General features: G+C 41.1%; 2 protein-coding genes across 5 annotated transcripts in view; one reads left to right on the forward strand and one right to left on the reverse strand.

Moving 5' to 3' along the window:
• Nucleotides 1-456: 456 nt before the first annotated feature.
• Nucleotides 457-6,144, reverse strand: ptgesl (prostaglandin E synthase 2-like). 2 transcript variants are annotated; one of them, XM_067519912.1, is made up of 7 exons: nt 5,620-6,144; nt 5,067-5,255; nt 4,454-4,509; nt 3,633-3,785; nt 2,494-2,694; nt 2,296-2,413; nt 457-1,498 (listed from the first exon to the last, which is right to left on the reverse strand). In XM_067519912.1, the coding sequence occupies exons 1-7, from the start codon at nt 5,911-5,913 to the stop codon at nt 1,370-1,372; spliced, it is 1,140 nt and encodes a 379-aa protein (XP_067376013.1). In that variant the 5' UTR covers nt 5,914-6,144; the 3' UTR covers nt 457-1,369. The 2 variants fall into 2 exon arrangements, with proteins under 2 accessions (XP_067376013.1, XP_067376014.1); XM_067519913.1 differs by having other exon boundaries at nt 5,629-5,984.
• A 1,330-nt stretch (nt 6,145-7,474) lies between these two features.
• The window catches only part of LOC137135591 (ral guanine nucleotide dissociation stimulator-like), a 43,239-nt gene continuing 27,061 nt past the window's right edge, over nt 7,475-23,652 (forward strand). The window contains exon 1 of one of the 3 annotated variants that reach the window (XM_067519900.1): nt 7,475-8,278. In XM_067519900.1, the coding sequence (XP_067376001.1) occupies nt 8,258-8,278 (21 nt within the window). In that variant the 5' untranslated portion in view covers nt 7,475-8,257. Of the gene's footprint in view, nt 8,279-16,833; nt 17,118-22,030; nt 22,343-23,652 lie in introns of those variants that run through there. The other 2 variants (XM_067519899.1, XM_067519898.1) reach the window with 2 other exon arrangements.

Consider the following 23,652-nt stretch of genomic DNA (forward strand, 5'->3'; position numbering starts at 1 on the left):
TTACTCTATTAGTTGACTGTAAAAATGTAAGCAGACACTTCAACCATTCTCTTGTTGCTGACTTCATTTCATTTGCTGGCAAACCATATGTTTAGGTTGATTTTTAGTAATTGTATAGACTACAAATCAAGCAGCAAGATGAGAAACAAAAAGAGGGATGCATGAAAAGAAAAACTAAATTTCTGTGATGACAGCAATTTGCTGCAGCCCTTAGGTCCCAATTATTTTTAAACTAAAACTGAGTACAGCCATTACCAGTTTGATTTTTGCAATCAGAGACATTTTAAATATTTCAACAGTTTGTCCCATTTTGTAACAAGAGGACCAGTCACTAGTTTGCCCGGTGCCAGAATTAATTCTGCAGATTAAAAAAAAGATGAGATTTTCCTTACTTCTAATGGTAATTTTTTCTAACATAAATAAATGTATTTTCTGTTGCACAAATATAAAACCACAGAAGTTTCAGTTTTTATTTAACCTTTTTACAACTATGCAAAGGAAGCTTTAATACAGGTAATTCAGAAATATTATTTGCATATTAAGTACATTCAAACTGACAGCTCTCCAGCTCATTTTCACGTCACCTGAAGAGAAAGAACAGAAGCAGAGAAGCTTGCTGATCCCACATTAGGTCCGCAGAAAGAAACTGGTCTCAGACAGAAAAAACCTACTGAAATTTAAAAAAAAAGTTAAAGAGTTTTATGCTTAGACAAAACTGCTGTGATGTAAAAGTTCGGATGGAACAAGATCTTTTAAAGTCAACGTGGGCCCTGATCTGAACTTAAAACATCATTTAAACTGGTGGTTGTTTGAGTCCCCGTGTACAGTTTTACTTTCAGAAGAGGACTAAGTGCTCTACAGTCAAGACATAAGAGAAAGAAATATTTATACAGATATCTTGTGTTCTATAAATGATCATAGGTGTTATTTTTGCTTCTTTTGACACAAGTCAATACCTAAAAATGTGTGCAACTAAATTTCCAGATTTTTTTCGCATCTGCATAAGAATTGTGTTAGTTGTCCGAGTATGAAAGAGGAATGCAAAAGACTCTCTTCTCCCCATAACACAAAATAAATCAGATTTGATGGTGTCACCAAAAAGCAGGTAAAGGAGAAAAATATCAAGTGTTTTAATGCGTGTGACGTCTTTCTCTTCAGACAAACGGTAAATGTCTACAGTAAACTGACACATACTGGTTTAAATTCATGTGCTGAACAGGAAGTAAATGAGGCCAGTGGCGACTGTTCTCAAACAGTTTCCACAACCGAAGCTGGGGCCTTTTTCACTGTGGCTTCTCTCTGTTCAGTCTTTTTTGGAGGCCGGAAGTGCTCTGTGCTCCTGTGGTCTCTCCTTCAGCACCGCTCGCCTTCAGTCTCGGCCCTCGCGGTTGAGCGTCGCGCTCTCCATGCGTCTGTACCAGTGTTTGACTTTGGTGTTGGCCATCATGTCGTCAAACGCCTGTAGGCCCTCCATCACTCTGAGGACGCCGAACACTGCCTGCAGGTGGAGAAGGGGGAGAAAATGAGATTAAAGCCATGATAAAGTTGCTGTGTAGTGCATCTCACAGCAAATGGTTACTGCTTCCCTGTTTCTTATGAAAGGAGGAGGAAAAGTTGATGAAAAGTTTACCCTCCATTATTCTCAGTTCTACATTTTCAGAGTCTGGGCTAGAATTAGCGTCCACATTAGAGTTTGTCAGGCTTCTTCAATGGTGGAAGAAGTAATCAGATACTTGAGGAAAATTACCAGTACAGCTATGCGAATAGTTTCAGTGAGAGCTTTTTCCAAATATAAAAAGCTGAAATCTGATTATGACGTAACATTAAACTAGTTAACTAGTTCGATAAGACCAGACGAATAATGTTTTTACCTAAATGAAACAATTTATTTAAGCAGCTATATGACAATATTTTATAGAGATAAATACTATATATACATATATCAGTGAAGCTGCCCTTCAAACTATGACAAGTACTTTTCTAATAAAATAGCTCCAATTACTGATACAATATTCAGAAAAACTGTTATAGATGATCAATACTGATGTATCGTGTTGGCAGTATTTCACTCAGGAGTTAAGGGATTAAATTCCTAAACTACCAAAAACGATCAGCTCTCGGAATAAAGTAGAAATCATACTAATGGACAGTAACTGAGAATATGCTGTATTCTTGCTTTTAAAATGCTCAGAAGACGACGGGATTATCAGGGTCACAGCTTCCATTTGTCGCCCAACTTGGACGTGCATTGAAACGAGGGAATAAAGGTAGAAGTACACAGGTGTGTCGCCTCACCAGGTCGGCCAGGTTGGGGTGGTCTCCGCCCATGAACTTCCTCTTCTTGCCCATCGCTTCCACCCAGTCGTTAACGGCCTTGTAGAGATCTTGTCTGACATCGTCCTGCAAGTTGTGTCTGTTGGAAAAGAGGACAGTCAGCGCTGACGGTCCAAATCAAACGTGTCACCACCAGAAACCCCCTCATCTATCACCCACCGACTTTTCAGCCTTTTGGAGATGAGGAACATGGCCGCGGCGCCGACATATTTAGCGAAGAAACCTTCGAACGTCCCAAACTTTCCCTCACGTACGATGTAGTCGAAGGAGGCCAGGGCCTCGCCGGTAGTTCGGTACACGTTGGGAGATATGAGGTGCACGAGCCAATCGTCGGCCCACTCACGCCACTTCATCTCCTCTCTGAAAACAGGAAAAGGAAATGTTTTTACGGCACAGACTCATTTACACACGTTCACTGCTGAACTCAAAGGTTTTACAATATAATTTATATTTGAAACAACAATTTGATCGTCTCTCAACGACTAGAGGCCCGTTTGTAATCTTGGCTGATGCACCTGCAGGAAACTTTCTGTGTTCTAGATGGTAACATTAACCTTTTCACATGGGGTCTAAAAAGATTTGATGAGTCTCCTGTCTGTCTCCTGAGGTTACCAGCCTATTTTACATATTATATTGCTGTGATATTTCCCTGCCTTTAGAAATTCAAGCCATTTCATTCATAGACATTTTGTGTCATCTTTTCACCACAGTTTCCTCAGCTTGTGCAGAATATTTGACTCACACTGTCTCATTTTGGCTCGAGATGCTGGCTACACAACCCAGTTATTGTGGTCTAACACTTTAAATCGATTAAAGTGCCGTCAGTGACTGCACTCGGTTTTCTTAACTCTTATGTTGTCAGGTTAGAAAGAGAGAAAACCTGATGTCCCCAGGTAGACTTCTCCTGTAGAACACAGATTCCTCCGCCATGTTTACATGTAAATGAGTTTTTAAATTGGCTTTTTGTGCATGGCAAAAGGCTGCAGACAGGGAACATAGCAGAGTGGAGTAGCATGATGTCTATCTGAAGTCACAAAGTGGCCTGTAGAAGTTTGAGTAAGTTTTTTTCCACCATGTATTTGTTAAATTCAGCTCGGTTTTGTCTGCTTGTCTGTCTCTCTAACACGTTCGCGTAGCAGCATCTTGGATTTACAGGAACCAGCTGCTTTCACCTTCCAGTACATCCAGTTACAGCCACAGAGAAGCTCGGCATGGAGCCAGAGCATCCTTTCAAAATAAGGGCACGCTGAGGGATTTCTACCTCCAGCTCCTGTCTTGTGTACCAGGTCGGCACTTACTTCTGCATTCCCTTCTCTGGATACATTTTTGCAGTCTCAGCCTCGCTCAGCATCAGCCAGTACTTGTTGTTGTACTCTGTCACCTCCTTCCCTCTGTCATTCACAGACTTCATCTCTGGGTAGCAGCGAATGATGTCAGACATACTTTTCTCCCTGGAGGACAAGGAATCACATTCAAAGAGTCATACATACAGGCTAATATGTGCCTGATAATAGCCAATGTTTTCAAGTTCTTATTGCATTATTAATTAATTAATTAATTAATTAATTGATCATTAATCATTTTCTTGTTTAGAAAATACTATTATATTGAATAATCTGCTGATTATTTCCTTGTTTAATCAGTTAACTATCATGAAAAAATGTCTGTAAAAACTGTAAAAGCTCAGTATACTGTCATATACGACAGAGAAAAACATACATTTCTTTCGGCTAAGAGGCTGGAATCCCCATATTTTGTGGCTTAAATAACTATTAATTAATCACCAAAGCAGCTGGTCAGAGTAGCTGTGACACATTTCTATTAAAAATGAACAATTGTTCAATATCCATCTACACTTGATCAACCAAACGTATTTGTGTGTTCACTGCATGAAGCAAATTAAAACTATGATGAAAACCTGAGCTTTAAACACACATATCACCGTGACAGCTTGTATGAAACCGGAAGAAGCAGAAGCTGGACAAAAAGACCCTTCGTGATTTTTTTTTTTTTTTTTAAAACATGAAGGCCTGTTGGTGATGTGTCTCAGCCAGTTTAATCATAATAGTTACCAGGAAAAAACAAATGTTCACATCGCACACAGGAAGCATCAACGTACGTGTTGATTAAATAAGTCTTGAGGGAGCTGATGATGACAGACGAGTCGTTCAGTTGCTGCAACACAGAAAGAAATGTTTAATTCTTAGTGATGCGGTCATGAGTCTTTAGCTGGCTGGGAAAAGGGTTTTACACAAATTTTAAATCAGGACATTTGTGTTAATGGGCGACTACTGTTTTTCATTTTATTCTGGTTGGAGAACTTGATGTAATTTAATTTCCACTTCATCTAGAGTTGTTTTTCAGATAGAAAGCAGAATTATTTTTTTTTAAATGTATAAAATCAGCGGGACGTGAACTCCCCAAACGAGCCATTTAGGGTTTAAGGTGACCTTTAACCCTGGTTTTGAAGCATGGCCGTGCATTCAGCTCCAAGTTAATTTCTGTGTGTGAAAGTGCCAGCGACAGAAAAATAATAGTCTACAAATGCTTTCCTTTGTTTCTATAAATGTCAATTTTTCTTCGATTTAAACACATAATTTCCATTTAAACAACTTTTAAACGAATAATTAATGAAAACAGTTGATTATTTATCTGCAGACTGGCACACTGACAGTTCTGCCATCACTTTGTAATCAGTGTCTGAGTCGGGACGGGGGAAAACACTGTCGTACCACTTCATCATCCACCATCAGGATGGGCACCTTCCTGTAGGGCGACCACTTGATCTCCTGCCTCATTACCGGGTTCACCTCCACGATCTCGTACGGCAGCCCGTGGTAGTCCAGGAAGGCTCGCACCTTGCTGCAGAAGGGGCAGGTCTTGTACTGGTACAGGGTCAGCTTCAGACCTCCACCAGGGACCTGCAACGAGGAAGGTTGAACCACCATTGCAGATGTTCTTCTTTAAAACACTGACCTATATTTTTCTGCAATAGTTTTTACAGACATGTACGGCTTTGCTCTCTTCATCTCATGTTCAGGCTCTGGACTACAATGACACCACCTGTGGACCAGTATTTGGATCAATGCACGTTATATACACCTGAACAGGTGTTCCTCTGTGTTACCTTTGGCTTCTACTCTATCCCAGCACAGTACTGTGGACTGTGTAGCCTGTGCAGCATCTAGCTCAACTCTCCATTTTCTGTAATATTTCTATTTTATGGATTGTATTTGATTGCAGTACTTGGTTTTGCTGTGCGTGCAGGTCGTGTTGTTTGCTTACTGTGCTCACCTTGATCTCCCCCTGGGCCAGGTGCTGCTGGACACAGTATTTCGTGGTCTGATACAGACCCAGACCTCCACCGAGCAGGAAGGCGCAGCCTAGCACCCTGCCTCCTCCTGTCCGCACACAGGAGACCAGTTTGGACCGAACCCCCATTCCAAAAGTACCGTACGCCCTCCTGGACCCGGGTGCACTCCCTTTCCCCACCAGGTAGGACACAGTACCAGACCGGCGGGCTGCTGGGGACTCCAACAGAGACCATCCGACCTTACTCAGAGCTCTGGCGGCTGCCATGTTGGTTTTGCTTATTGTCCCACAATGCACCAAGAGGAGGAGACGAGGGCTTTGTTGCCCTGCGTTGAGCCTGGCAGGCTACGTGCCTGGCAGTGGCGTACAAAGCAAAATCTGGGACAGGGGCAACAAAACAAGAGTACTACCATTTTGAGGCATTTCTATTTTGCTTGATTCTTTTAAGTGTCAAATTTACTTTTATTGGGTCAATTTGGCTTCTGTTTACTTTACAGTACAGCCATAAGACTTTCCTAGTTCCTGGTGTAAAATGTATTATATATCCTGCATATATAAAGTAACTCACATTTCACCAATCAGGTTCACAACACATGATTATTAATACAGCATATGTATATATATAAAATAAGCCATTCTGCATAAAAACTAATTTTAGTGTTTTATTTTTAGAAATACTTTTGTACTTAAGTGACAGTTTGAATGCAGGATTTGTACTTGTGATAAAGTATTTCTACACGGCGACATTGCAGCTTTTTCTAAAGCATTTTCCATTACTTAACATGGCAGCATAGCCTTAGCTTCTACCATGCATTTTTTGTATTTTCATTTGCAATCATAACATCCATTTTACAGTTCATGTTATCATTAGGTTCATTTTTTTTTCCTGCAAAATGATACTGAAGCTTCACAAGTAGTGTCACTTTTACCAAATGCACTTCCTTTTAACTCTGCAAACACACTCCATACTTTAGTAAAACTGCAGGTCCTGCAGGTGCAGCTGGAGAACTAAAAAAACATGAAAGTACATGAAAGTCTACTCCAGATTTGCTCCACTTGTGCCTTAAAAATAACGTTTCTGCAGAAATCTTAAATGTTCAGTTGTTTTCGAGTTTTAATTCATGAACAAATTCTAGCGGAGAACCACATCAAAAACCTGATTTCGGATTATTTACTGTGAAAAATCACCAACATTGATTTCGCCTATTTACCAACTTACCCTTTGGTGGGTAGCAATTAAAAAAAGCATAGGGACAATACAACGGTAGAAGGGAAGATAATTATAATTTTTTATTTTTCCATCTTCCATCTAGATCACAATAAATGAGTAGGATCTGTTACTACAGAGCTCCATCCCTGTGTACTCAGATCTTCTCCTTCATTAAAAAAAAACATTACCACAGTGTTTAAATAATCATTTAAAGTGAAGCTCTGCAAAATACTAAAACCTCAATATATCATCAATATATGCCTAGAGTAGCAGAAGTTAAAGTTGCATATTACACAGAATGGCCCCTTTCAGAACAAACATATTATTGCATTAGATTTATTGATGCACATTACTAAAGTTGCAGCTGGTAAAGGTTTTTAAAGGTTATTTGAACTAGTTTTTGTACGGACAGATGCATTAATTATATTCTGTGACTTTAATTCCATTTTAAATTAAAGTCTGTAAAAGTAAACAAAGCTCGACAGAATTGTGGTGGAGTAAAAATCCCCCTAAATTTCCTCAAAGTTATAATAATTATAATAATAATTGATATTATTATTAATAGTATTGGTAGTTTTAGTATTAAATGGTCTGCTTAAATGGTAAATTGTTATTATTATTATTTTATAAGTGTTAAAGATGTATTTGTTTCTGTGTAAATGGGCCGAAAAGAAAATTGTGTCAGAAAAGTGTGTCGTGATACGTGTGGTGCGTTCAGGAGCGTCGTGTTTCCGAGCGGCGCTGCTTATTCCGAGCGCAGCAGCGTCTTGTCTCGGTGGAAGCGGAGATTCCCTCTCAGCAGCAGCAGCATCCATTTAAGCATCAGTGGCCAATTTAGTACCACATCTTTCCCCTCGGATTGACCACGGCTCTTCCCTGGGATGTCGTCGTCGAGCAGCGCGCACGGTTTGCTCGGGAGAGCCGATGCTGGGGGGCACCACTCGCCTGCGTTTTTTCTTCGAGCGTGACTGGGAGCGACTGGAGGCGGCGATGGATGAGGGCAGGAGGGGACAAATGAAATTGTGATAACCGCTGGGTTTAGGTAGCCGGGCTAGCACGCTAACGTTAGCTAGCTCTCAGCTCGTCCGTCGGTTGTGCCCGCCTCTCCCCCTTCGGTCGCCGACCGACGCGGTGCTTTAAATCCACGAGTAAACACCCAGTGATGGCTTTTTGTATCTTTATCGAGACATGCTGTGCTCACCGAGGACATTTTTCTCAAGGATAAGCCACCGTGGATATCCCCTCGCCCCCCCCTCCCTACGTTAACGCTAGTTAGCTGGGAGCATCCGTAACCGTTATCCCCCCCCCCCACCCGCTCATCCGTGAAGATGCTGGCACCGGAGGAGTGTGTCTAACTCGCACGGATTACACACACTCCCTGAAGGTCATGATACTGAGAGAATGATCATGCTGGAAAAACAGGTAAGAAATCAGAGCATCAGGTCAGTGGGTTCATATTTAAATGCACTCTGCTCGTGCTCGTGACGATGACGCCTCTTGTGGCGACAGGTATCCTCCACCTGTTTCACACTGTGTGTCTGCCCAGGTGACCAATAGGAATTTTTGAATGCACCTATTCCCCCATTTAGAGTCAAGTATATTTACTCGGTTACTTTTACTACATTTTTACTCAGAGGGAAATATTGTGTGTGTGTGTGTGTGTGTGTTTTTTTTTTACCCTCCAAATATATTTGAGAGTTGAATTATTTTGCAGAGGAAATTGCTTAAAACGAAGTATAGGAAACTCTTAATAATATGGCTTGAACTACCTTGCAGTACTTTTAAGTAGTTAGACTTAATTCCAGCTTTAACAGCTGCGACAATATTAACACATTAATGCAAAAATGAATATAAACGGGACATTCTGCACAGTGTTACTTTAAGTATATTTCTATGATAGTACGTTTTGTGAATGCAAGATTTAGATTTATCGCCTATTTTTCTACCCTTATGTAGTTATGTCTAAGACTACAGAAGTGCCGAAAGCACAAATATTGGCAAATCCGATATTTTCCCTTCCCGTCACTTGACACCTGCATCTGTGGCATGTAGTATTTGTTAATTTTTAATAAGGCTGCTACACAATGTTTCTCCTTCTGCCATATTTGCTTTTTATTGATTGTAACAAAAGGGTCAGTTAGTGAATAGAAGATCTCCACGTATATTAAACTAGACAGCATCTTGACTTGAACCACATTCATGTTATCAACAGCACCAAGTTTAATGGCGTTTGCATACTTTAAATACTCACTTTGTACTTAAAGCCAAGTGTAGAGCATGCACTTAGTACTTCAGCTCGAGTTTAAAATAGTGAAGTGCTATTTTTAGAGAATTTCTTGTACTTTCACTTGGGTATTGAATTTTATTGAGTATTGATCAGCTATTTTTTGCTCAAATTAAAGCTGCTAGTGTTTGCATTCAGATTCATTATATTCTGTGATATAATCACAGCTGCAGACCAGAAATCCTCTAGGAAATGCCCTTCGCTCAGCTCATGACCTTCTCTTTCCAAGAACAAGGGGAAGGTGGAGTTGGAGGGGGTGGGGGGTCCGGCTTGTTGAGGTCCTCTTGTTTTCTCCCATAGCAGCACAGTGACCATAAATAAAAGCTTCACGTCAATAACACCTCACATCCTCAGAGATGTGAGGTGTTTCAGCAGAGGAAATACAAGATACAAGAAACAGTCAATTAATCCATTAGTCACTCAGCGGTAAATAAATCAATTTGGATTAATTGTTTAATGTTGAGTCACTGTTGCTCTTTGGAGTATATTCACCTGTGGTTTCATTTTTTACGCTAAAAATGAAATGGAATGAAAAGTGCACGCAGGTGTGAAAGTGTTGCTGTGCAGCTGGGCATTAAAGCCACTTTATGGTTTCTGCCCTCTGACAATGAGTAGTACAAATCACAGATGAGTGCTACAAATCAGGCAGATGTCTATCGAGACCCTGAGAAAACACCGCAGTGGACATGCAATTTTTCAATCACTCTTTCTTATTATCGGTGCGTGCTGGAAGAGGGTGGAGCAGGTCGTGGTTGGGTGAGACAAACGAGCCAAACACCAGCAAAGAGGTGTGTGTGTTAGCACAACTCAAAGTTTCTTAAACAGAGCGGCAAGGGGCTTCGCAGGGGCTCTGATGTTACAGTTGTGCTGCAGGCTGAGGTTTTTGCAGAAAGCATGAATCCTGCTTTTCTGATATGTTCTTATTGTCCATGTTGGGTTTAATGCTTTAGTTAATGATAATTTTAGGAGCAGCTGTTTATGCAGACAGACAGCAGTGTGACAGAAATGACAATAAATTCATGCACTTGGTGAATAGTTCAGGCTCTATCAACCCTACTGATCTCCATCATACTTTGGTTGGTGAAACAGGTGTAGTCTTGAAATGTATGACAGGCTTCGTGCTGATGAGCCATGAGAAAACCTGACCAAGTAAACATAGTGAATCGGTGTCAAAGGTCACGGGCTGAGCTTTCTTTGGTGAGGCTTGCAGGATGAGAGCAGCTTGCTTCAGGATGTTGAGGCTTCCCACTGCTTCAGTTTAAAGGGCCTGTTTACCCCCCCTCACACACACACACACACACACACACACACACACACTCACCAACACAAAGACATTGCATGGATTTAACTATAAACAACCGTTCCTTATTCTTTTCTCCCCACCATGTAAATCCTGTTTCCTCTTCCTGCTGTTACTGATTTTTATCCCCTTTTAAAAAAACATTTTCATCTTTCTTTCACTACTGTAGGAATTCCAGATACATCTGTGAAGCTTTTCTCCTGCTCCATTTTTTTTGCACCATGCTCTAAAAACCTCTCAGCTTTTAAAGCTCGACTTCACTCCCAGCATATCTGACCTCTTTGTCTGATGGAATGTGACAAGAATCATACTTTTTTTTTTTCTCCAGCTTTGAGTCCAGAGTGTTTTTTTTTTTTCCTTTCCCTTTTTTTTTTTAGAATCTTTAGTTATTTGTGTGGTAGTGTGTGTGTGTGTGTGGAGGCCTACTCTTGAAATCTCTCATTAGAAGAGGCATGTGGAGAAATGTAGAGAAACATTTCTACTTGCTACTGTGTTTCTCAGCATTTCACTGTTCAGCTCTGCTTTTCCGCTGTCCCACACCAGTTGTTTGTTCAGTCAGCAAGTGGCTCTAATTTGGTTCGCAAATCTGCTCTTTTTAGCCTGACTCCCCACTACATTTGTAATTTCCAAGTGACCGGATCAGATTTATGTATTTAGACACTGTAATCATTTGCAGGCGCGTCCATGCTGACTGAAGGCAAGTTTTCCATCCAGGGCAGAAACATGAAGTCTGGCTGCTGCTCATTCTGGCCGTTTATTGTTTTTCCATAAAAAAAAAAATAAATCTCTTACTTGAAATTGAAGCTGACTAACTTCATATCTTCTTCTGAACTCTGTGCAAAAATATACATCAGCCATTTGTTCTGCACCAGTGAATAAGTGCTTTAGAATAAATGACTGGGTAATATCAAAATGGTGATTAACAAATTGCAACAGTGTGTAATAACATTTAGATTCGGTCTTTCTAAGCAGATTTTTATCTTCATACAGAAACTTTCGAGGTTTCAAATTTCCTGCTGCAGAAAACAGGAACAGAAGAAAGGCTGAAAAGGTTACAGAAAGGTGAGCGTTCCGTTGTAGTTGCATTTGAGTCAAATGTGACCAACATTGAGTCAAATGTAACAAGCAGAAACAACGGAAAAATGCCAAATGAACTAAAAGGTTGGCACTGAATGTCCGGTCAGATTTATAATCATGTTTATTATGTCTTTGATCAGACAGTTCCTGAGTTCTTTGACATTTAACAGGTGAGAAGTCTTGGTAGAAAGATCCTCTTTGACTTCCACAAACTAAAGTAACAAAAAGCACATATCACATTAAAAACAGAGAGCACATTGCTATGTCTCTCACAAATGTTGCCTTCTGGCTTTGTGAAGCTCCATCGGCCTCCAAACGCACTGCTCCAACACACTGCACAGTGATTTTCTTTACACGTACGTGTTGGTCACATCGCCAGCTCCCGATAAAAATTTGTTCTTGGTTCCAGACCAGCAAAGATCCGGTGCTACTCTGGAACCAGTTTTTCTGGCCAGGAACCAGTTTGTGGTCCCTGAATGCTTCGCTGACATGCAGCTTACAAAGTGAAAGGAGGAAATATCTTTCCAAGGTATTGCTATTAATATTAAATGTACTAATCGAGCAGAAATCATTGATATTCTGTGAGCCTGGCTTGGTTAAGTATCTTGCTCTTAGTTGTTACAGCACATAGAAACAAATAGCACAAATTACCATGAGAATGTCTTCTCACCTCCGCTCATCATATGAGGATGATTGTTTTCCCCAAAGAAATTAGACACAAAGAAATTAGAATGTTATTAACATATCATCATCACAATAGAAAAAAAAAATACTAATTTGGTTCCATGGGTAACTTAGAGGCAGTTAAAAGTAGAATTGGGGACAGCTGAGTCTGAGGCACTAAACTTCAAAGATAATTTGTTTTTTTTTTTCAACCTGCTGTAGTTTTACTAGCAGGGCGTGTGCTGACTATAGCTACCGCTAATATTGTAGCCACTGCCTTTGTTGTAGAGATTTGCAGAAATGAGAAATTTGCCAGTCAGACTGATCAGTTGTCTCTTCATACAATAAGACACGCAGCTCGTAAAATGTTTATGACTCACATGAATGACCTGAGTATATCTTCACTGGTTATGATTCACACACGGCTGAGGGATATTAGTTTGACCTGCAAGTTCCCCCGAGAGTATTTTTCCCACGTGGGTACCAGCTTCAGTGGCCAGCGTTAGTTGTCTGAGTGTGTTTGGAGGCTAACTGCTTGCCCTGATATCTCCTGTTTAATGAGCAAACATATAGAGTGCAGAGGATGTATCTTTCCATTCATTATAATATTACACTTTTGAGCTCGGGGGACTTGGGCAGTTGCTCCACTGAAGCAGCGTCTGAGCTCAGCAAACACTGAGCTGAACTGAATTGTTTTACATTCCAACTCCTGTGACCTGTGGGGATGTTGAGTGTTCGTGATTCTGCTGTTGTGTTGGACCTGGACTCCCATCTCATCTTGGCCTTTAAGCAGTGAAGATCACACCGAGGGCAGTCAGGGCAGGGCTACAGACTGCAGACAGGTCTCAGGTGAAGTGAGTGCTTATGTACCTCCATCGCCCGTCCTGTCTTTGTCCCCAGTCCACAGGAAGCCGGCCTGGAGCTTACAGTCTGTCTTACTGTCCTGGCTGGCTGTATGTAAAGGGAGGGAGGGAGAAGGAGCATGTCTAGTCTTGTTGGTCTTTGGTAGCCTTACGAAGAGCCGGCTTTGCCTCCCTGTTTCCATGACAACCGCTCTCCTACAGTATTGAGCTGTGGGACGGCCTGTGCATCTGAAAGCAGTTCCCTCTGGTATTTCAGGCCTGCTCTCTCTTGCACTTTCCTCCTTCTTCTTCCACTGTCTCTGTGTTTAAAGGCAGCAGTGGCGGCAGCAGCAGCAGCACTTCATCTTCTACTCGCTGCTGTACTTCTAAACCATCATTTGCATCTGAATTGGGGCTGAATTCTGCCTTTGTGTCCTGTTAAAAAAGACTGAAGGCTTGGACTTGGAGCCAGTACACACTTAAAATATTTAAACCAACTCTTGTGTCAGTACGGCACTATTTGACAAATGGTGTTTTACTGGTGTTTGCCCCCCCCCCCACACACACACACACACACACACACACACACACACTTTTAAATCATTTCTAATAACTGAAGGGAGAATTTGAGAATAGAAGAAATGGATGTTGAAGACTTCTCAAATTGAATTCTCAGAAATCCGATTTTTGAAATGCTTCCTCTCCTTGAATATGTTCATGAATTAAACTTAAATCGACCTGAATGTTTTAGATTTCAGCAGAAACATTATTTATGAGGCATGTGAAAGAAATCTGGGCTAGATTTTTAACAACAACCTCAAAAGTGTTTAAAATATTATACATCTTAGAGCACGTGCTTAGTATTTCAGCACCCGTAAAGCATTGCAACACAATACTTGCAGTTAGGTACTTTTTTGCTTTAACTTGAGTTCACAGAGAGTACCCCGCCAAAATAAAGTGCTTCTCAAACCTTTAACAGGGAAAATCTTTAAAATGAAATGGCCCAGTGCTCTTTGCTCATTTTTCCAGCGTCATTTTGCAATATGTTTCCCGAAAGGGACAGTTAATAATTACAAAGCAGGGATGTTTACTCTCCACTGAGCTTGGTTTCGTGTATCTACAGCAAAGTGGTCAAAGCAGCGCTCACACGTGGACCCGTGCGATAGGTGAGATAACAAAAAACAAAAAGCGTGGAAGCTGTAAAAACAAAACAGACACGTGTTCGCAGCTCTGAGGCTGTTTTGTGTCAAAGCAACTTCCTTTCCATCGCCGTTTGAACCATTTGGGGTACAAGCTGTGTGACCTACATACAATACGATGAGGTTGATTAGATATTTTTAAGAGTTTGCAGGCGGCTGTTTGGGCCTTCAGGTTCAGGCTGCAAAGATGAGATCAAAATATGAAAATGTCAATATTGAGGTCACTGGAATGGAAAGATATTCCGTTCCAGTGACCTCAATATATTTTATATATATATATTATATATTATGTTATTTATTGACTTTTGTTGCTGAGGGGAAGACTGACAATATTAAGTTTATTATTTGTTTATTTAATGTCTTATTCGGAAAAGTTTTAGTTTCTATTAAGGAATGAGAAGGAATGACCTGGTAATTGGACCATACATGTGTCATCGATAGGCCAGTGGACAGAACGACACAGATGATCGGACAGATTCACACCCACCATTACTGACACGCCGAAGTGTGACTTTTGCACGTGTAAAGTCGTGTTCGTCAGCGCTGCTAGGTGAGTCATCTCGAAAGCTTCAACATGCGCTGCTCTGAACACCTGACGGTTCTGTTCCTCCATGAGAAAAAAAAACCTCTCTGCCAGACAGAGAGTTTTTTTTATTTTTTTTAATGTTTGTTTTTTCTCAAGTTGGAGGAAGCTGTAGAATAAAAGAGAGTAAACAAAATGACTTGTAAACCAGCCACTGCACTGTATAAACTCAAGATTTCCCTATTAAACTGGCACAAATGTAACAGCGGTAACTCAAAGTGTTATGCAGATAGAACGAGTGGTTTTATTTAACCCTAATGTTTCAGCATTTATATTTAAAACCTGTTTTTATTTATAGCCTGAGTGCATTTTTGTGTAAAATTACACTGTGGCTTTTTGGGGTGGCGCTTTCTTTTCCTGGACAAGGGTGGTGGTGCTGATGGTGGATCACTATAGCAGATTCCAGGATTGTATTAAAGCTTTCTCAGTCTGCAGATCAGAGCTCCGGTACAGGCGTCATCTGACACCAAAAACAGCCACTGGATACAAAGAAGACAGACTGTCACTGCTTTGTACTGTTGCTAATGCTGGACCACAAGAACAGACGCAAAGCTTTAAGACAAAGTTCAGTTCTGCTTCTTGTGTCGCTGGAGAAAACGTCACTGTGGGAACAGCCGATCGCGGGAGAGAGGCTGCTGAACGTAATGTGCTGATGTGCTGTGATGTGCTACTGTTAATTGGTGGCAGAGGAAAAGATTAGATTATGAAATGCCATCATGTGCATGTGGATAGTAAAAAGAGTTAGCTAAATTACAAATGCCTCCACAGTAGCTTGGAAATCCGAACCACCAGTTCAACCTCGGTCTATCAATAGAACAGTGTAGAAGTACTTTATTTCAAGTCCTATTAACTAAAGCTGTCAGGTAAATGTAGTGGTGTAAAACTGTTTACCTCCCAACTAAAATACTCAACACTACAATTTACATCATCAGTGCATCTCTTCAATGCCCCACACTTCATTTTTGGTTCTTTGTTCACGATAATTTCATTCACTCTGTTTCCGTTGCGAGCAGCACCGAGAGTTTGTGGGTTGGTTAGCATCATCTCCTCTTCGTGTGGGTTTTCTCCGGCTACCTTCCAGAGGCCAGAGCCATTCAGAGGAGAGGAATTGGTGGATGTCTAATGGTTGTCTGTCGCTGTGTGTCAGTCTGTCTGTGTCTCCCCGATAGGCCAAGGTTTGATCGCACGTTGTCATGCGTTGACCAAAGCCGAGCGGGAAAATGCAGCTGTGCGAGTTAAAGACACACATAAAAACAGGTGCATTGAAAGCCACCTAGTGTTTGATTGACGGGCCGTTTCTCAATGTGTGACAGGCGCAGGCCAGAAACACCACACCACAAGAACATTCCATCAAAGGTTGAATAAAACTACAGGCAGCACCACAGCAGCCTCCCAGCAGATACTGAGTAAAGCAAACAATTTTTAGATGAAGTGCGGTGACCTGCCAGAACGCCTGCTCTCACAGTTACCAGCAGCATTAATGAGTGGGGAGGCTGATTCATACATCAGCCTCAGAAGCAGCCACCTCTCTTCATCTTTAATGGGCTCACACAGACAGTCTGGCACTACAGGAGAAAAACAGATCCGGCCCTTCTCTCTTGATTAAATCGCTGCAGCATAATGAAGCAGAAGGGAGTCAGACCACAACTCAGATCTCCTCTGTGTACCCGATGCATTTCATTTGGCAAGCCTTCCTTTTTCCTATCTGGTAGACGAATACAATTGTGTGGCAAGTCTGAGCACCGTAGCCCGAACATAACAGAGGAGAGAGAAGCAAACAGGCTGCGGTTGTGGCATCGCAGCTGAGTGTTGCCGAGCAGCTGTTGGGCAATACCTCCCGAAGACCGAAAGACAAGAAAGCAGCTGCTTATAGTTAAGACATTCCCTGGTGAGGGAGGAGGAGGAGGGGGGGGGGGGGGGGAGACAAGAAGAGGAAGAGGGAGGGAGGGAGAGATACGACGGGAGTGCAGGGTTGTTTGAAGCTAGGAAGCAGAGGACGAGAAAGGAGGTGGAGGTGGGATGGGATGGCTTTTCTTCTCTGACACGCATTCCTCGCAGTCATTGTTGAGAGGCAGATCGAGAGAGCAGCAGCCGTGTTTTGTTTTTTTTTACATTTTGTTTTTATCGTTATCTTTTTTTTTTTTTTTTTTTATTGGTGTATGTTTGCCGTGAGAAGGCGTGCATGTACGCGGCCGTGCGGTGCATTCACTGTACAGCATGGAAGCCAAGTCTCTGTTCAACCTCCACAGAGCCCTCGCTCAGCCAGTCAAGATGTGCATGTTCGATTTCCCCGTCACCATCCTGGAGGACCTGGTGAGCTCCGACACAACGGCAGCACACAGCGGGGGGGAGTGTGTCGATGTTGTGTGTGTGTGTGTGTGTGTGTGTGTGTGTTTATGTTGATGCAGAACGTCTCTCTGTGAGACCATTAGTGAACTTAAGTAGGTTTGCAAATGCATGTGTGGACTATACTGTATGTTTCGTTGTGCAGTCTCTGTGTGTGTGAGTGAGTGAGGAATAGATCAGGGTTTTTTAATGCAATGGTACCACACAAAAACTAACTGCTTTGCTCTTGCACATTTTGGAAACAGACGGTAGCTTCTTCGTTTTTGCCTTCGGGTTTTAATTCAGCTGTGAATATTTTTCTATGTTTCGGTGTGTGTGTGATGTGCTGCCACTGCCACCAGACTCTTCACACCCAGGCAACGATTTCCCAGCAGAGGAGGCTGTGCCCCTTTGATATTTTGACACGTTTGGTCTTGTCTGTAATAATCCCACAGTGGCTGGTAGATGTGTTCCTGTGTCAGCCTGTTCATAAATCCTAACAGTGTAGGGCAAACAGACAGATCATGTGCTGTTGCGGGTGAACATTTGATTAATGTTGTTGCCCTTTTGTATTGTGCAAAGCCTTATATTAAACCTGCAGGCTCATTCTGTATGTTCCTTATCGAAAACTCAAAGTGCTCTCAACTGTTGTCTTTGTTCATATTTTATGCACATTTAGGGCCGTGCAAAATCGTGATATAGGTTCTTTCATAACCAGATAATGGTACATATCATAATATAGCACATTTTCTGGAAATTCAATGAATGTATAGTGTTCGTATTGAAAGGCTTGTCTTGTGTCTTATTACATTTAAATACCTGCTCAAATAAAAGTCACTCACGCACGTTTGTGCAAATTACAAAGTAACTGCTGCAGGCAAGAGGTCTTGAGCACAACTTGAGCAGTCGAGTGTCCGTAGTCTTGCTCTGACCTATTTGACATGATTTTTCATCTGTTTATTGTCGGGACCAGTCTGCTGCATAACTCCTCATTTAGTTTTTGCTGGTTGGAGTATTTCTGTCTTACATTTTGTGTTGGGTTCACTTTCCTCTATGCTTGCTTCTATTTCACAGTGAGTATAAACAGTTGTGGTGAGCAGCCTGAAACCGGATGAGCAGAGGCTGTTGTAGCAGTGGATGGTACAGCCGTGATGTTATGTAATGTTTAGGTGTCCACATACTTATTGCCATATAGGTTTTATTTTTACTTTCAGTTGCAAGTGTATATATTCAGCAAAGACGGCAGACTGGTGCATTCAGAGAGCTTGTGGCTACAGCTCTGATTGGCAACACAAAGAAACTCTCCACCTGTGGGAACACTGAACATGTATTTACTGCTAACAGAATCTCCTGCTGTTTCCAGTCTTTGGATTGTCTCCCCTTTAGAAATGATACTCTGCTGTTCTGTCCGTGTGAGACGTGGATATCAGTTGTCCGCAGTTAGATGTTGCTTTTTTTTCTCTCTTTCTCAAACTGACTCCGTGTCTCTCAACTGTGCTGTAAAGCCTGACTTGTGTTTCATGTGTCCTGAATTCTTTTTTTTTCGTGGTCAAACTAAGTCTTTGTCCCTCCCTGCTGTCAGTCTGTTAGGCCGGCTGACACGTTTGCAATAAGGTCCAGACGTGTATGATTTGCTTTACAGTGTAAAGAGATCTATGAGCTTGGGTTGCAGCCTTCGGGTTTAAAACACACTATTTTTTTTTTTTTTACTTTAAAAGCTGCGAGCTGAAATAAAGTTTCCCAGTTGTTTATGAAGCAGGTCCAGAAAACAATTGCAGAAATTTTATTGTTGAGAGAAGAGCGATAAAACAGCAGCCAACCTGTCTCAGCTGACAACCAATGGAGAAGTCAAGTGTCAGTCGGCTTTACAGGAAATAAACTGATGCCTGCAGACTTGTTGATAATGTTCACTGTGAACACTCAGCAAGTCTTGACTCTGGAACAGTTTGTACAATATTTCAACCAATTGTAAGCAGTCAGCCAGTTTTCCACAAATAATAAGCATAGGTTTAAACGTCGAGGCAGCTACTGTATATTTAAATGTTTCATTTGTTGCATCTTTACAACAACTGTACTGCTGCTTGGTCTTTATGGTTCTTGTTGTTTTCAAGTGCAACAGTACAGAGGCTGATCTTTCTCCTCTGGCAGGAAGCTTGCTCCCACTGGGTCTGTAAAGCCTTCACAGAAGAGCTGATGCTCATTTGCATATTTGAACAGGAAATAGGCAGCGAAATCCAAAGGGACACAAAGCAGGAAAAAGTGAGGGTCAAAAACTGAGACTGAGTCCGAAGGCTAAGAAGCCACAACTCGGAGAGAACTGTAGACATTTTGTCAGGAAGCAGTGACTCAAGGGGTGGGTTAAGGTGAAAAGATGAGGGAATTAGAAACAGGTGTGCAGGTGGATGTGAAGGTGATGTAAAAAGACGGGAGCACACTGGGGACAACTGGTGGACAGGAAGGAGAGATGGTGAATACAGAAACTGGCCAACTTGCAATATGTATAATAATAATAATAATATATAATATATAAGTAGAGAAGCTGACCTGATAATTAGCTTCACGGTTTTTCTCATCCTATTGTCTGTGCTGTTGATTATTCGACTTCAATCTCAAAACCATCTACACTCAAAGGAAATTAGTTTAGTTCAACCTAATTTAAAAGAAGGAGAGGATTTATGTTTTGCTTGTTTATCATTCTCATACAGAAACAGCCGCATAAAAAGCCTTAATGTAGATTTTATATCCACGCCAACAACTTCAATAACAATAACTTTAACTTGCATTTTACATGGTATTTCCATTTTCTTCTATTTTCTAACTGTGTAACGTATTGTCACCCCTGTGCATTCATTTGAATCCTAACTAATTACTTACTACATTTTATAACATCTGAAATTACGTTTTATATTAAAAAAAACATGCAGCGCAAAGAAAATAAACAGATCCAATATTTTACAATTTATTTGTTTGTATTGTGACAGGTTAAGCAGGACCTGGTGGCTCAATGCAAATCAAATCAAATGATGAAACTTGGTTTAATACTATAAATGATTCAATTATGTTCTCTAACATTTCAAGGTTTTAATACAAAAAGCGAAACTGGTTTATTTCTTTCTTAGCTGCTGCAGTGGTTGTTTTGTGACCTCAGAAAGGTCACAGCTCTTCTTCCCAGCAATTCCCAGTTGGCATGAGAAAGCATTTTTAAATTCCAATGCCAGGACCGTGAGGGGGCACCTGAATGGCTTCGGTGTCTGAAATAATGGCCGGGAATAAATCCACAGGCTGTCAGAGGCCTCTGAGCTCTCAGGAGCTGCTTCACCGTGAAAGGGAAGATTCTTCTTGTCTTTGTCTGTTACTTGGAAACCTTCTAGTGGAGTTTTATTTCCCAATGCAAAGGAAACAGTAGCCTATGTGCGTGGGTCTGTAAACACAAAATGTCTGTTTGGAGATATTAGAGTTAGATCTCACTAATCTGTGACATCTGGTTAGAAAATGTGAAACGTGTCTGCAAACATACTCACTGTAACTTTTAAATATTTTATGAGGATTTCATGAAACATTTTATTACCAGGAAGTCAATATAAACTCAACATAGTTTATTGAAGAAACTACGAAATTATTAGGAATTAATAGACCTGTGGAATAAAGTGTTGACCTGAATCTCCCTTTACGTTTGATCATCTTATTTTTTCCAACACGTTTGAAAAGCTGAACCTCCACCTCTCTCTTGAGGAGAATTACAGACGGTCTCTCCTATTTCATTTCTGTCCAAGTTGTCTGCAATCAAATTTCAGGTTTTCTATCTCCGAATGACTTCCTTGAACCCAACCAATCGTCGGAAGAAGTCTTTGTGGTGATTGTTGAGTCCCTGTGGCCCAGTCCTCTGAGGGAGTTTACACGGAGAGCAAAGCAACAACACAAGTCACTGGACGTTGTCTTCATTAGTTAAATGTTTTTGTCCCTATTTTTTTTTTTTTCGCTCAGCTTAAACAAACTAGACACCCACTTTTGCAAGACGCTCCAACTTTTCCTTTTAAGCTGATGTTATGAAACAGTGTGCAGAATTATATGCGACGATTCAAATCCTCTCACATGCAGTGCCTGGTAAAAGTATTGAAATGTTCCACATTTTCTCTCGTTACAACCACAAATGCAAACATATTTTATTGGGATTGGGAAGTGGTGCATATTTGTGAAGTAACATATTTTACAACTCAATATCGGAAAAGTGTGTCTTCTTTACACACTAAATATTTTGAAAGCCATCTATCATTTTGCTTTCACTTCACAATTGTGTTGTGTTGCTCTATCACATAAAATCCCAGTAAAATACATTTAGGTTTGTAGTTGTAACGTGATGAAATGTGGGAAAGTTCCAGGGGTATGAATACTTTTGCAAGGTGCTGTATGTTTTGCCTCTATTCTATTTGACTTGACTGTATTATAATGTTTTTGGAGTAGCTTTTCACCCTAATGGTTGTAGGAAAATAGATTTGTTGGAAAAATACTTTTATGTGGAAAAAAGATACAAAGACCCAGTTATTATTCAAAGCAGAGTAATGTTAAATGTCTCAAAACGTAAAAATAGATTTGAATTGACACAGGAAAGTAATGAAGTGTCAGTGGAATGATTCTATTAGCTCAATGCAACACGTGTCTTCATGCTTCACATATTGGCTGACTGCCTGGCAAGATGTAGAGCAGATAAATTGAACTAGTGACACTATCTGTCGATCTATCTGTGGATTGAAGTAGTTCCCTCCTTTAGTTAATCAGGAAAGTCCCTTTGAAGCTTATTTTAAGCTTTCAATTTCTGTTCACGTGTCTTACATCACAGTCTTGCAGTGTGTTGTTGTGGTACTGAAAGTTTCACTTCACCTTTAACATAAACCTGCTGGAAAGCCGTCTACTGTTTTTCCTGGCATAAGTTAATTTTTTCTAGTGTTGTTCCTCACATTGTTGACACAGCTGGTAAAGTAAACTTGGACGAGCAGAATATCGGCACGGGTTCGGCCAATCTGCGAAGTGGGGGAGTAGGAGCTGTTTGTTTGCACCGGGACCGTTTGGATCCTCAGATTTCTGGTTTGGTCCTAAGTTGAGTTGTGATGTTGTGCTGGAACTGGTGGGCCTGTGGACTGCTGAGCAGGACATGTGTCCACTGGGATGAAGAGGATTGTTACCACCAGACAATCAGCAGAGCGAGAGGCAGTCAGGTGGGATTTACTGCTGTTGTATTTTCAGATTTGTTGAAATTGATCTTTGAAGTCGAGGTAGATAAGAATAGAAACACGCAGACCTTGTGCAGCCAGATACAGCTGACACAAACAACTGACTGAGTGAATAATTAATACTGTTATTAAGAATTTAAAATGCCAATGTTTTGCAAAATCAGTCATTTCTTCAGTGTTAAAAATGTTCGCTTTAATTTTGTCTCACGGTACATAAACTACACATCTTTGAGTTTTCTGACTCTTGGGCTGATAAAACGAAAGCATCTAAAAATGTCTCCTTGGTCTTGGTCACTGTTTTCTGACATGTTATGGACAAAACAAAACACAGTTTAATCAATCAGTTTAATCAGTAGTCATTATCATGCAAATGGATAAGAAGTTACAAGTTGCTGTCAGTCCCTTTTGGTGGTGGAAATGAACAGAGATACAGTCCTGTATGTGTCCAAATGCTTTTGAATACGTCTTAAGTTGACTCATATTTGTGCCACATCAGCTTATAATATTAGCTCAAGAATTTCTGCATGGGACACACAACACACAACGTTGAGGTAACTGATGTTCAGGGAATATTTGGTGTAAGTGCACAAACTCGTGCCGCACAGTGCAGAATGAAGGAATAGATGCTTCTCTGATATGAAGCAAAAGATGTTCCCCGACGTTACAGTGTTCACAGCAACATGAGGCCTGACACCAGCTGTCGGCTCCTGTTAAGAGCTTCCTTTTCTCTGTCCACATCACTCGGCCCATTGACTTTGAAAATGACATTTTTCTGGCTTTCTCCAATTCACAGTCAAAATCTCAGATCTGTGAACCTCTTATGATCTGTGGTCCAATCAGAGATGCTCAGACATATGGGAACTTACTAAGCCTGAGGCCTTAAGTGTAAGGCAATTTTGTGATTCGGGGTTATATAGAAAATGGTTAATAATTGATACCTTGGGTTTAGAAAGTAACCATATGAATTTCTTCTTGAGATTTCTATGAACTGTGCTGCTTGCACCGTCGTACTCCCACTCAGCACCTGTCAGTCATCTTGATGAGCTGTCACCTGCGGTTTGATGGAGGTGCAGCATTCACAGGTGTCAAACAAGCAGACAGAAACTGTAGGATTGCTATTATTTATTAACGTACAATATTTCTAATTTATAATGATTTAAAGATAGGGGGCGGCTGTAGCTCACACAGTAAAGGCAGTCGTCCACGGACCACAGGGTCTCTGGACACGACACTGAATCCCTAACAGCATTCCCCTCCCCCAGCTGTGCCAGTCCAAGCCACAAAATTGGGCCGGG

Source organism: Channa argus, chromosome 11 (assembly GCF_033026475.1).
Source record: "Channa argus isolate prfri chromosome 11, Channa argus male v1.0, whole genome shotgun sequence".
Taxonomy (NCBI): domain Eukaryota; kingdom Metazoa; phylum Chordata; class Actinopteri; order Anabantiformes; family Channidae; genus Channa; species Channa argus.

Excerpts from the sequence above, each read along its gene's own strand:
- ptgesl (XM_067519912.1), bottom strand. The coding sequence starts at position 5,913 with ATGGCAGCCGCCAGAGCTCTGAGTAAGGTCGGATGGTCTCTGTTGGAG. Across the intron at positions 3,786-4,453 it reads AAGACTTATTTAATCAACAC|GGAGAAAAGTATGTCTGACA; the intron begins GTACGTTGATGC and ends CTTGTCCTCCAG. Across the intron at positions 1,499-2,295 it reads ACCCCAACCTGGCCGACCTG|GCAGTGTTCGGCGTCCTCAG; the intron begins GTGAGGCGACAC and ends CTCCACCTGCAG.